Consider the following 12,801-nt stretch of genomic DNA (forward strand, 5'->3'; position numbering starts at 1 on the left):
TCCACTCTGACAGTCGCCGTTCCAGTTGCCAGTTTTTCGAGCGACTGCCGGCAGCTTGACAGTCGCCAGCAGTCCGCTGAAAACTCACCAAAGTGGGACAGGGCCATGAGATGGAGCTCTTAAAGATAGTGGAGTCAAGGGACGTGGGGAGAAGGCAGGAACGGGGTACTGGTTGTGGATGATCAGCCATGATCACAGTGAATGGCGGTGCTGGCTCGAAGGGCCAAATGGCCTACTCCTGCACCTTGTCTATTGAGATAGTCCTCTCTCTTTAATCTTTAGCAAGATTTTAAAGCTTGATTGTTAAAGATTGACTTTGTTCCAATCAGAAGTTTAGTGGGAATGAAGGATGGCGCACAGCTCCCAAGTTCAATAAGCAGTTAATACGTATCTTTTGGTGAAATATTGATGAAGAACTGTTACATTCTACACATTATTAAAGAGTGCAGTGAGCCTCCTACGTTATGGTGACCAGAACCGCCTGCCAACACCGACCAAGCACAGAGCTTGGTCCTGTTAGTCTCCCTCAGTACCGACAGAGCCCAGGAGCCTGGAGTCTCCATCTAACCCTCTGTGGAGGTGTCGTGTGAAGCTTGTCCATCTGCATCTCCTGAAAACTTTGCAAAATTGATAACATTCCTGTAAATAGACAGGTCTAACAACGGGTCAGGCAGCATCTCTGGAGAAACGGAATAGGTGGCATTTCGGGTTGAGACCTTTCTACAGACTGAGAGTCAGGGGGGGGAGGGGAAACTACCGATGTGAAAAGATTAAGAAAATATCAGAGCCGGCACCGATGATCAAGGAAAGGCGGAGCCCACAATGGTCCATTGGTGGCTGTGGAAACAGGTGCTATCCGCAACATCACCTCTTCCTTTTCTCCAGAGATGCTGCCGGAACCAGGAAGTTACTCCAGCATTTTGTGTCTTATCTTCGGTGTAAACCAGCACCTGCAGTTCCTTCCTACACAAAATGCCCATAAAAGCTGCTGCAGTGTTTTGCTCACTAAACTGGGCACTAGGGAGCCACACGTGCAGCTTGGTGCTGCTGCGACATTGCCATTCACCCACGGCAAGTGAGTTGCGGCTTGGGGAGACGCAAGGAACTGCAGGCGCTGGATCTTGTGCAAAACAAGGTGCTGGAGGGGGGGAGGGGGGGGGGGGGGGAAGGTGGGATCCAATGCACGACAGAGGCAGGAGAGAGTCTGAAAGTCAGCATGGAGGGTGAAGAAAGAAAGTTCCGTAGACAGGATAGGCAGGGAGTGAGGAAGAACTGTTGGATTGAATTATTTATTTTGCATTTATTTCATTCAAGAGGCCTGACGGGTGAGACAGGTGAACTCAAGGCGTGGATAGGTCCGTGTGACTGGGACGTTGTAGCTGTTACAGAAATCTGGCTGAGAGGGACAGGAGTGCACCTAATGTTCCAGGGTACAGGAGATTGGTTTATTGATGAAGGAGAATGTTGTGGCAGTAGTCCAAGATGACATTACTAATGGTTCAACCAGTGAGGCTATGTGGTTGGAGCTGAGGTATAAAAATGGGATGATCAACTTGTTTAAAAAAAAAAATGTTTTTAATTAGACAAATACTTTTATTCAAAAAATAAATATACAAATTAACACCATCAAAGACTGCCTATGTTGACAGTTTTATAAACAAACGATCATCAAATTAATATAATGCCTACTTTATCAACAAAACACTCGACCTCCCGCGGCGACCAGCGTTCACGGAAGGTCTCCAAAGTCCCCGTGGACACCGAGTGTTCCCTCTCCAGGGGCACACGGGCACGGACGTAGGCCTGGAAAAGGGGCAAGTCGTCACCTTGTTGGGAGTGTGCTTCATAATAGTCAACTTGAATTAGAAGAACAAATGTACCAGGCAGCTGCAAGACTAACAGGGTTGTCATACTAGGGGATTTTAACGTTCCCAATATAGACTGGACCGCCATAGTGTCAAGGGCTTAGATGGTGTGGAAATTGTCAAATCTGTTCAGGGATATTGCCTCAGGCGATATGTAGCGGGCCTTACAAGGGAGATGGCAAACCTGGATCTACACTTCGGGATCGGGAAGGACAAGTGACTGAAGTGTCCGTGGGTGAGCCTTTTGGGACCAGCAACAGGTTCTTGATTCGTAAAGGCACCAAAGTGGGGAGAGGGCAGGAGAATGGGGTTGAGTGGGAAAAATCAGCCATGATCGAATGGTGGAGCAGACTTGATGGGCCGAATGGCCTAGATGTGCCCCTATGATCTTATGATCGGGTGTGACGAGATGAATCACGTACCTCGTGTTTGCGGTCACTTCCCCTATGGCACGACTTGACCCTGGTGTGATCAACCACACCTTCTAGCCCAGGCCAAGCCACTCCTCTGAATGGTTTGTGTGTACACATGAATGCAAAATGATTTTGTTTGTGACCTTGGATTGAGTGTGCTTTGTCATCATGTTTCGAGAGATGTATCATTAGAAAATGTTTATTTTCCTTCCCCCACTTTAATAAATGTGCCACTTAGTAAACCCCAGAATGTGCGTGCGTCAGTCAGTCCTTGGGGAGCTGGTGTCCTTTGTCTTAGCTCAAGGATACTGAGATACTGCTCACTAGGCCATGAATTAATGATGCCGGCTTTGCTGAGGTCCCTCTGCCCCATGTATCGGGAGAGCTCTGGTACACTGCGATGCAGTGCGGAACAACCCCTCACTTTAGTTTAGTTTATTATCATTGTGACTCGTACCGAGACACAGCAAAGAGCTTTGTTGTGCATGCCATCCCGTCAAACCACACCATGAGTACAATCACACACAAATATATAAGTGGGCCAAACGTGCAGGGAAGAACTGCAGGTGCTGGTTTAAACTGAAGAGAGACACAAAATGATGGAGCAACTCAGCGGGACAGGCATCATCTCTGGAGAGAAGGGATGGGTGACGTTTCTTCAGTCTGAAAGAAGGGTCTTGACCCGAAACGTCACCCATTCCTTCTCTCCAGCGATGCTGCCTGTCCCACTGAGTTGCTCCATCATTTTGTGTGTATCTTCAGTTTAAATAAGTGGGCTGATTGTAGTCGATAATGGGAGATCCCAGGACAGCACGCCAATAGTCACCTCGCTCTGCGCCATCTTGCATCTTGCAGTTCTCCGAAATCCTCTGATTTTGGCCTCCGATTGTGTGCCCTTTTACCGATGTGACCAGTCCTCGGCTGAACGGGGGGTGTGGCGATTTTGTGGCTGGAGGGTGCCACCCCAGCCATGGCCCTGGCTCTCCGGTACTTGTGGCAAGCTTCCAGGGCCACTCTGGTGGTAATCTTGCTGCCATTACACTCAACCAGGTGGTCTACATCCCCATCGCTCAGTCACATCCGGACTTCCCCAATGGGTCCGGCGGTCACATCCTTCCAGCTGTGTCAATGGTGTCGACTACGGCAAGTGTGGGCTCTGCAACTTTCCCAATCCCCCCCCCCCCCCTCATTGACTCCGTTCAACAGGTAGTGCAGCCCCGTGCAGTTAGAACCCTTCGACGTACATTGGTGTGAGATACCTCAGAGATCCTGACTAGCCGGCATCGCAATGGACACAGGAAGCACACACGGAAGAGGTTGACAGTGGGGCCATTGGATTGGGAAACAGATGACGCCAACTGGCCCAACTGGACTCCCTCTCCCACCCCACCCCACCCCACCCCAACCCACCCCCTACAGTCCTTCTACCAAAGGATGGGGATGTTCGCAGGCATCGTGTGGCTGGTGATAGACTAATATGTGCAAGGTCTTGGGAAGGTGCAGCTCTTGGCCAGCGTAAACTTGGATTGATTGAGGGGAGATAAAAAAACGAAATAAGAATTGTATCCAATGTCAGGGTGTGCAAATGTCAAAGACTAGAGGGCGCAGCTTTAAGGTGAGAGGGGGGCAGTTTAAAGGAGATGTGCGAGCCAAGTTTTTTTACGGGTGGTGAGTGCCTGCAACACACTGCCAGGGGTGGTGGTGGAGGTAGATATGATAGTGGCGTTTAAGAAGCTTTCTGGATATGCAGTGAATGGAGGGATACGGGTCACATGCAGGGAAGTTACATTAGTTTATCCGTGGCATCATGTTAGGCACAGACATTGTTCCCGTGGTGTACTGTTTAGTGTTCTATGTTCCAATGGAGCCAGCCCGTGCTGGGAATAATGAAGTCTTGAGTTCACTTTGATAGATGATTGAGGATAATAATGGCACTTCACCATCAGAAAAGGCCAAGAGACTAGATTGTGGAATCCTGAGCAAAAAAAAACAAAGTGCCGGAGCAACTCCACGAGTCAGGCAATATCCGTGGAAGGAACAGAAGATTGGACAGACGATGGTTTGGGTCGAGACCCTTCTTCAGACCCTGTCAGTGAATCTGCAGAAGGGTCCCGACCCGAAATGTTGCCCGTCCATTCATTCCACAGATGCTGCCTGATCTGCTGAGTTCCTCCGTCACTTTGTCCCACGTCCAGAATGGGCCCAATTCCTTTAGAAGGTGGGCAATTAGAGGGAGGGGAGAGGGTAGATTTAAGTAAAAAAAGTATAAGGATTGGACAAGTCAAACAAAAATAATTAGATTCAGTGAATGGTAAGGATATGGATCTCCCCAATAAAAGGTATAAGGAAACATCACCACGTCTAGAAGTGCTGGATAGACACTTTGAGAACTGCAAATACAGGTCCACGACTAAGAGCTGGGAAGTGGGGTTAGTCTGAACTCCACTCAGCTAGTATGGTCACGATGGGCTGAATGGCTTGCACTGTAAATTTCTATGGGCCTTTGATATTGCTGGTGTATTTAGAATGTTGTAGAGAACGCTGACAGTGGAGAAGATGTTTAATGGCGTTTCAAAGTTGTAGAAATTGGAACAGAAACTAGGAACAAGAGAAGATTATTGTGGGGATGAGGCCATGGGGTCATGAGGAGAAGTCACAGGAGAGAGAAGACTGAGAGAGGCATTGACCCAGAATATTAACATGTGGAGTGTCTATGGAGCAACTGTAAGGTCTATTACAACTGTTATTGAGGTCGGAGGTAGAAGACTAATGGGCCTGTCCCACTTACGCAACTTTTTCGGCGACTGCCGGCACCCGTCATAGGTCGTTGCAGGTCGCCGAAAAATTTCAACATGTTGAAAATCCTGACATGTCGCCAGGGTATCGCCTGTATGGTCGTGAGTACTCTCCTCAGTCGCCCAAAGAGTCGTAGCGTCTTTCTTGTCGCCGCTGGATTTTCAACAAGTTGAACATTTTCGGCGACCTGCAACGGCCTATGACGGGTGCCGGCAGTCGCCGAAATAGTCATGTAATGGCCCTGTCCCACTGTACGAGTTCATTCAAGACCTCTCCCGAGTTTAAAAAAAAATCAAACTCGTGATAAGCACGTAGAATGAACGTAGCGGGTACGTCGGAGCTCGGGGACGTCTCTTGGTGGCTCGTAACCCTAACGGCAGGTACTCGGGAGACGCGGTAAACTCGGGAAGACACGTGAAGATTTTTCAACATGTTGAAAAATGTCCACGAGAGCCCCGAGTACCGATGAGCGGCCATTACCGTAAAATCTCCGAGTTCGAATCAGGGCAAACTCGGGAGAGCTCTTTGAGTGAACCCGTACAGTGGGACAGGGCTTTAAGTGGGACAGGCCCATTACTGAGACCAGGGACAACAGGAACTATTTAAGTCACTGGAGCGAAGGAAATAGGCAACGTTTCGGGCCGAAACCCTTCTTCAGTCTGAAGAAGGGTTTCGGCCCGAAACGTTGCCTATTTCCTTCGCTCCATAGATGCTGCTGCACCCGCTGAGTTTCTCCAGCTTTTTTGTGTTCCTTCTATTTTCCAGCATCTGCAGTTCCTTCTTAAACACTATTAAAGTCACGCTGGAAGACTGGTCCAAGAAACACATTTGGTCGACATTATTTTGTATATATCTGGTTGCGAGTTCTGTTAAGGGTCAAATCTATGGGAGATTGAGATGATTGTAACTGGGGCACAGATGCTGGGTATTGGCCTGTGTGTTAGGTGCATGATATGCTGCGCTATTGCATGCCGCCGGTACAGACGTGTCAGTACAACGTTCTGTTTACCGTGTGCAACACACCAGCTCCTCCCTGTAAACGCCCCTCTCCTTCACAACTCTGCCAGGGGGTCCAGGGGCTACACGTTATGGGTGGTTTAGTGGAGGGGTGGATGGGTGGGGGGTGAGCATGGATGACTGGGGCATTGGTGAATGTTTTGGGGTGGGGATCAGACTGCGCTCGTGGGGTCCGCGGAGGGGGCCATCGTGGACGGGGTCTAGGGGACCAATCAGGCTGAAGGAGCACCAGCGACAGGGCGGGGTGAGGCAGCAAAACACAAGGTGCTGGAGGAACTCAACGGGTCGGGCAGCATCCGCGGAGGAAATGGGCAGGTGACGTTTCAGGTCGGGGCCCTTGTTCAGATGGGGAGAGCTTACAACCCGATGGTATGAACATGGAATTCTCCAATTTTAGGTACCCTCCCACTGAACCTCCTCCACCCCTTTCTCTTCCTCCCCTTTTTCTTCCCCCCTCTTTTCCCCATCTTTCCTCTCTTCTCCACTGAGTCTCACCTAGACTACCACCTATTTCTCTCCCCCCCCCACTACCATCGTCCCTCTAGCTTCACAAACTACAAGTCTGCAATCCTGCGCTATTATCTCTGGCCTTTGTTCCAACCATCTGCCTATCAGTCCCCCCCCTCACACATGTCCATCTATCACCTACTATGCTGTGTCCTGCCTCACCCCTCCTTGCTTCCAGCTACCCCCCCCCCCCCCCCTACAACCAGTCTGAAGAAGGGTCCTGACCCAAAACATTGCCTAAGTAAGTAAGTTTATTGGCCAAGCATTCACATACAAGGAATTTGCCCTGGTGCTCCGCCCACAAGTAACAACATGACATACAGTGACAGTTACGAATGACTCAGAAAACACTAAACATTAATAATAATAAAACATTAATGATAAAACACCATTGATCAAGCACGTGAACCAACAAAATACCAGATCAAAGGGAGGGTACAGATTTTTGGTTGTTGAGTAGAGCAACTACTCGTGGATACATTGAACAGCAAATTACCTTCAGCTTTTCAAAGTCCAATTCTTCTTTGAAAGGCAGGCAGTGTCATTGTCTTTGGTGGGTGGAAGGCCAGAGATGATCAGGGGTGAACTTGGGATTGATCGGTTGTGGAGGCCATCAATGGATATTTTTAAGGCAGGGATAGACAGATTCTTGATTGGTTTGAGTGTCGGGGGTTATGAGGAGAAGGCGGGAGAATGGGGTCAAGAGGGAAAGATAGGTCAGATAGAATGAATGGCAGAGTAGACTTGATGGGCCGAATGGCCTAATTCTTCTACTATCACATGAGCTTCTGGCGGTGTCCCAGTTTGGGTGGGGTTGGGGAGGTGGGGTGGGGTTTACCTGGGGGTTCGAGTGTGCACTGGTCATTGTGTTCATGTTCTTTGCAATGAGAAGGGGCGGAGGGTGTGGGGGCTTTGACAGCTTTGGCTCAGCCTGTGATATCCTAGAGTGAAATGGCACCAGATTCTCCCAACCCCATGCTCCACGAAGACCCCCCCCCCCCCCCCCCCCCCCGGCCCTGTCCCTCCGCCAAGCAGCTGGCGTGCTCCCGGAGTGGGTCAGTGGCGGAGGCCTCAGCGGTATTTACCTCTCTTCTTTTCTGTCTGTCTCTCCGTTCTCTTTCAGGGCCAGGGGGCTGTTCCTTGTCGGCTGCCAACCTGCCCAAACATGTGGATTCCATGCTAAACAAACGGCTCTCCAAATCCTCAGCCACGCTCTGGAACTCCCCCAACAGAAGTACGCAACCTTTCATTGTCCCATTTTCCCAACCCCCCCTGTCCTCCCCTCCCCTCCTTTACATTCTATACACCCCCCCCCACCCCCCCCTCGGCACTTCCAGGGCTGTTAACTTTCCCACCCCAACGTTTGGAATTGCCGTTGAGGAAAAAAAGAATCTATTTTTGCCGGCCAAGGCGATTTAAAGTGGCAGGGCCTCCTCATTGTGGGTGCCTGACAGCACCGAGCCTGCAGAAAATTCCCTGGTGACAGCCCCTTTAAGAAGGACTCAGCTGGGCGAGCGTACAAGAAAGGCATGCTGCATCCTGCTCCACAGCCCACTGTGATTACTGTCCCTTACGTGGCAGCCTGATGAAAATTAACAGCCCTGTGTCTCCCTCTGCTTGTCCGCTATTTAGTGTGCAGGGCCAGAAACACTGGTGGCTCCCGCAGCCCGCTGACATGTAGTGGCTTCACCAGGCAGTAGAAACTCCTGCTGCGGGAGGGAGGGGGGAGGGTGGGGGTGGTGGTTTGGGGGGAATAGCGTGGGAGGTGGGTGGCACAAAATCGACCCAGTTGCATGAGCTTATTGCCACGCACGCAGAGGGAGCTGGCACTGCTGAGTTGGTTGTGGGCTGGCACCGGGGGCAGTGGTGGTGGTGGTGGTGGTGGTGGTGGTGGTGGTGGGGGTGGTGGTGGTGGGGGTGGTGGTGGTGGTGGTGGTGGTGGGGGGGGTGGTGGCGGGGGGGGGGGTGGTGGGGGTGGGGGTGGTGGTGGTGGTGGTGGTGGGTCGCTGGGGGTGGTGGTGGTGGTGGGGGTTGGTGGTGCCACAGGGTCTCCCATGTCCCCATGTGGGAGCTGGGGGACGTGTGAGGAGGGTGTGGCCAGGATCACTGGAGGGTGACTCTTGAGACCTCCCCACGTGGGCACACCAGGAACTGCAGGAGCTGGTTTTCAGAAAAAGACACAAAGTGCTGGAGTAACTCAGTGGGACCGGCAACATCTCCGGAGAAGATAGACACAAAATGCTGGAGCAAATCGGTGGGTCTGACATTCTTCAGAAGAGGAGTTCTGACCTGAAACGTCACCTATTTCTTTTCTCCAGACCCGCTGAATTACTCCAGCATTTTGTGTCTACCTTCAGTATAAACCAGCATCTGCAGTTCCTTCCTACTCAACGTCTCTGGAGAACATGGATCGCAACATTTCTCTTCCAACCTGACCCTAAACGTCACCTATCCATGTTCTCCAGTGGCCCCCGCTGAGTTACTCCAGCGCTTTGTGTCTTTTCTTCTCCTCAAATGTGGGCTCGCTTCCCTCAAGCAAAGAAACAGAAGTCTTCAGAAAATTCTACTTGGTTCTTGGTTGAGTTGCTGGTGTCAACAGCGCTGGCGTTACACGGACTGGTACTCTGTGGGCGGAGGAGCTCAAACGTGACGTCCCTAGGGTCACGGTGGGCACGGGTGGACTTCACTGTGCGGTCAGTGTGAATGTGTGACCACCCTCGCCAACACCGTCCCTGACAGCATCCGGCAGGGACTAAGCAGGACAAAGGGTTTCCTTCCATGTCAAATGGAAATGTGAGAAGTGTCAAGCCTAGCAAAGTGTGGAGTCATGCATCTTGGTCGTAAGAACAAGGGCGTAGACTATTTTCCAAATGAGGAGAGACATCAGAGGTCAAAGGAATTTGGGGGTGCTGGTGCAGGATTCCCAAAAAGTTAATTTGCTAGTCAAATCGGTAGTAAGAAAGGCAAACACTTATTTTGAGAGGGCTAGAATACCTTAGCAGGGTGGTAATGTTGAGGCTTTATAAGGGGCTGGTCAAACCGAGTTTGGAATATTGTGAGCCATTTGGAGCCCCATATCTGAGGAAGGATGTGCTGGCGCTGGAGAAGGCTCAGGGGAGGTTTACACGAACGATCCCAGGAATGAGTGGCAAAGATAGATAGATTCTTGATTAGTATCGGCGTCAAGGGGTTATGGGGAGAAGGTGGGAGAATTGGATTCAGAGGGGAATGTAGATCCAGTCATCATTAAATGGTGGAGTAGACTCGATGGGCTAAATGGTCTAAATGGGCTAAATTCCACTGCTATCACTTATGATGAGAAGTATAGGGGTAATTCACCCCCGCCTGTAGTGGGGACACTGGATACAGCACTGACTGAGAGAGCAGGAATCTGAGGGACAACTTTTCCACACGGAGGGTAGTGGATTTATGGAACAACTTGCGGGAGTAGGTAGTTGAGGCAGAACTACAACAACATGTAATAGACATTTGGACAGGCACATGGATCAGAATGGTTTAGAGGGATATGGGCCAAATGCAGGCAGGTAGGACAGGTGTAGATGGGGCACCTTTGTCAGCATGGGCAAGCTGGGCTGAAGGGCCTGTTTCTGTGCTCTGATGCTCGATGACTTAAAGACCCGGCAACATCGCATCTGTAACACTCAAGTCTTGTCTCGAGGCTGGCTGGACTCGAGGCAAAACTGTTCCAGTACAGTTAGAACACTGGCACCTGTCCACCAGTGAGGGCAGCCACATTGGCACGGCTGGTAGTGCTGCTGCCTCACAGCGCCAGAGACCCAGGTTCGATCCTGACCTTTGTGGAGTTTGCACGTTCTCCCTGTGACCACGTGGGTTTTCTCCGCCACTGCCAGATCATCACCTAAGACATGATTGTATCTCAGACCTGCTTAGATCATATGGTTCTGACCCATACACAGTGCCCTCCATAATGTTTGGGACAAAGACCCATCATTTATTTATTTGCCTCTGTACTCCACAATTTGAGATTTGTAATAGGAAAAAATCACATGTGGTTAAAGTGCACATTGTCAGATAAGGGTGTTTTTTATTCATTTTGGTTTCACCATGTAGAAATTGCAGCAGTGTTTATACATAGTCCCCCCATTTCAGGGCACCATCATGTTTGGGACACAGCAATGCCATGTAAATGAAAGTAGTCCTGTTTAGTATTTTGTTGCATATCCTTTGCACTCCTTGAAGACTGCGATTCATGGACATCACCAGTTGCTGGGTGTCTTCTCTGGTGATGCTCTGCCAGGCCTGTATTGCAGCCATCTTTAGCTTATGCTTGTTTTGGGGGCTAGTCCCCTTCAGTTTTCTCTTCAGCATATGAAAGGCATGCTCAATTGGGTTCCGATCGGGTGATTGACTTGGCCACTCAAGAATTGACCATTTTTTAGCTTTGAGAAACTCCTTTGTTGCTTTAGCAGTATGTTTGGGATCACTGTCTTGCTGTAGAATGAACCGCCGGCCAATGAGTTTTGAGACATTTGTTTGAACTTGAACAGATAGGATGTGTCTATACACTTCAGAATTAATTATGCTACTACCATCAGCAGTTGTATCATCAATGAAGATAAGTGAGCCAGTACCTTCAGCAGCCATACATGCCCAGGCCTTAACACCCCCATCACTGTGGTTCACAGATGAGGTGGTATGCTTTAGATCTTGGGCAATTCCTTCTCTCCTCCATACTTTGCTCTTGCCTTCACTCTGATAAGTTAATCTTCGTCTCATCTGTCCACAAGACCTTTATCCAGAACTGTGGTTGCTCTTTTAAGTACATCTCGGCAAACTGTAACCTGACCATCCTATTTTTGCGGCTAACCAGTGGTTTCCATCTTGCAGTGTAGCCTCTGTATTTCTGTTCATGAAGTCTTCTGTGGACAGTGGTCATTGACAAATCCACACCTGACTCCTGAAGAATCTTTCTGATCTGTCGGACAGGTGTTTGGGGATTTTTCTTTATTATAGAGAGAATTCTTCTGACATCAGCTGTGGAGGTCTTCCTTGGCCTGCCAGTCCCTTTACGATTAGTAAGCTCACTAGTGCTCTCTTTCTTCTTAATGATGTTCCAAACAGTTGATTTTGGTAGGTCTAGGTTTGGCTGATGTCTCTAACAGTTTTATTCTTGTTTCTCAGTCTCATAAGGGCTTCTTTGACTTTCATTGGCACAACTTTTGTCCTCATGTTGATAAACAGCAATAAAAGTTTCCAAAGGTGATGGAAAGACTGGAGGAAAGACTAGGTGCTGAGAGCTCTCTTATACTTGCATTAAGGAGCCAATTAAATATATCTGAGCAATTACAAACACCTGTGAAGCCATGTGTCCCAAACATTATGGTGCCCTGAAATGGGGGGAACTATGTATAAACACAGCTGTAATTTCTACATGGTGAAACCAAAATGTATAAAAATGGCCTTTAATAAAATCTGACAATGTGCACTTTAACCACATGTGATTTTTTTCTATTACAAATCTCAAATTGTGGAGTACAGAGGCAAATAAATAAATGATGGGTCTGTGTTCCAAACAATATGGAGGGCACTGTATCACACAGGCCTCAAGGTGACTGCACGCACTCCTGGAGTAAAATACAGAAATGTAATAGAGTTCAAGCAATGGCGATCGCAGGTTAACACGACAGTGATTTGTTACATTGAAGACGATTTAGTAGTCGTGCGTAACATTACGAGGGATGGTGATGGAATGAGTATTAATACATTCTTTCCTGTAATTGTTAGCTGAAGTCATGGGTTTATGATCATTGGTAAGAACAACATAGGTGAGGGGAGCATGCATTTTAGAGATAAGGTGATTGGTGGGGAATTTGAAGCATTGCTGAGGGAATTAGATTTGTTCTTGGGAAAAGGATGAATTGACGAGGATATGTGGAAAGAGCAGAAACGTGGAAGCCTTGTGCAGATCTTACAAAGAGCTGAAGATAGACACAAAAAGCTCGAGCATCTCAGCGGGTCAGGCAGCAGCTCTGGAGAAAAGGAATAGGTGACGTTTCGGGTCGAGACCCTTCTTCAAACTGAGAGTCAGGGAAAAGGGAAAGGAGAGATATAGATGGTAGACAGAAATGCTGGAGAAATCTCAGCGGGTGAGGCAGCATCTATGGAGCGAAAGAAATAGGCAACGTTTTGGGTCGACCCGAAACGTTGCCATTTCCTTCGCT

The 12,801-nt window shown here is 49.2% G+C and overlaps 1 protein-coding gene across 4 annotated transcripts in view; it reads left to right on the top strand.

The window, feature by feature from the left end:
* The window catches only part of map7d1 (MAP7 domain containing 1), a 185,238-nt gene that overhangs the window by 139,823 nt on the left and 32,614 nt on the right, over positions 1-12,801 (top strand). For 3 of the 4 annotated variants that reach the window (XM_033045441.1, XM_033045442.1, XM_033045444.1), the window contains exon 6: positions 7,722-7,832. The exons of the other annotated variant lie outside the window; for it this stretch is intronic. In XM_033045441.1, coding sequence (XP_032901332.1) covers positions 7,722-7,832 — 111 coding nt within the window. The remainder of the gene's footprint in view (positions 1-7,721; positions 7,833-12,801) is intronic. 4 annotated transcript variants of the gene reach the window in all.

Source organism: Amblyraja radiata, chromosome 27 (assembly GCF_010909765.2).
Source record: "Amblyraja radiata isolate CabotCenter1 chromosome 27, sAmbRad1.1.pri, whole genome shotgun sequence".
NCBI lineage: Eukaryota > Metazoa > Chordata > Chondrichthyes > Rajiformes > Rajidae > Amblyraja > Amblyraja radiata.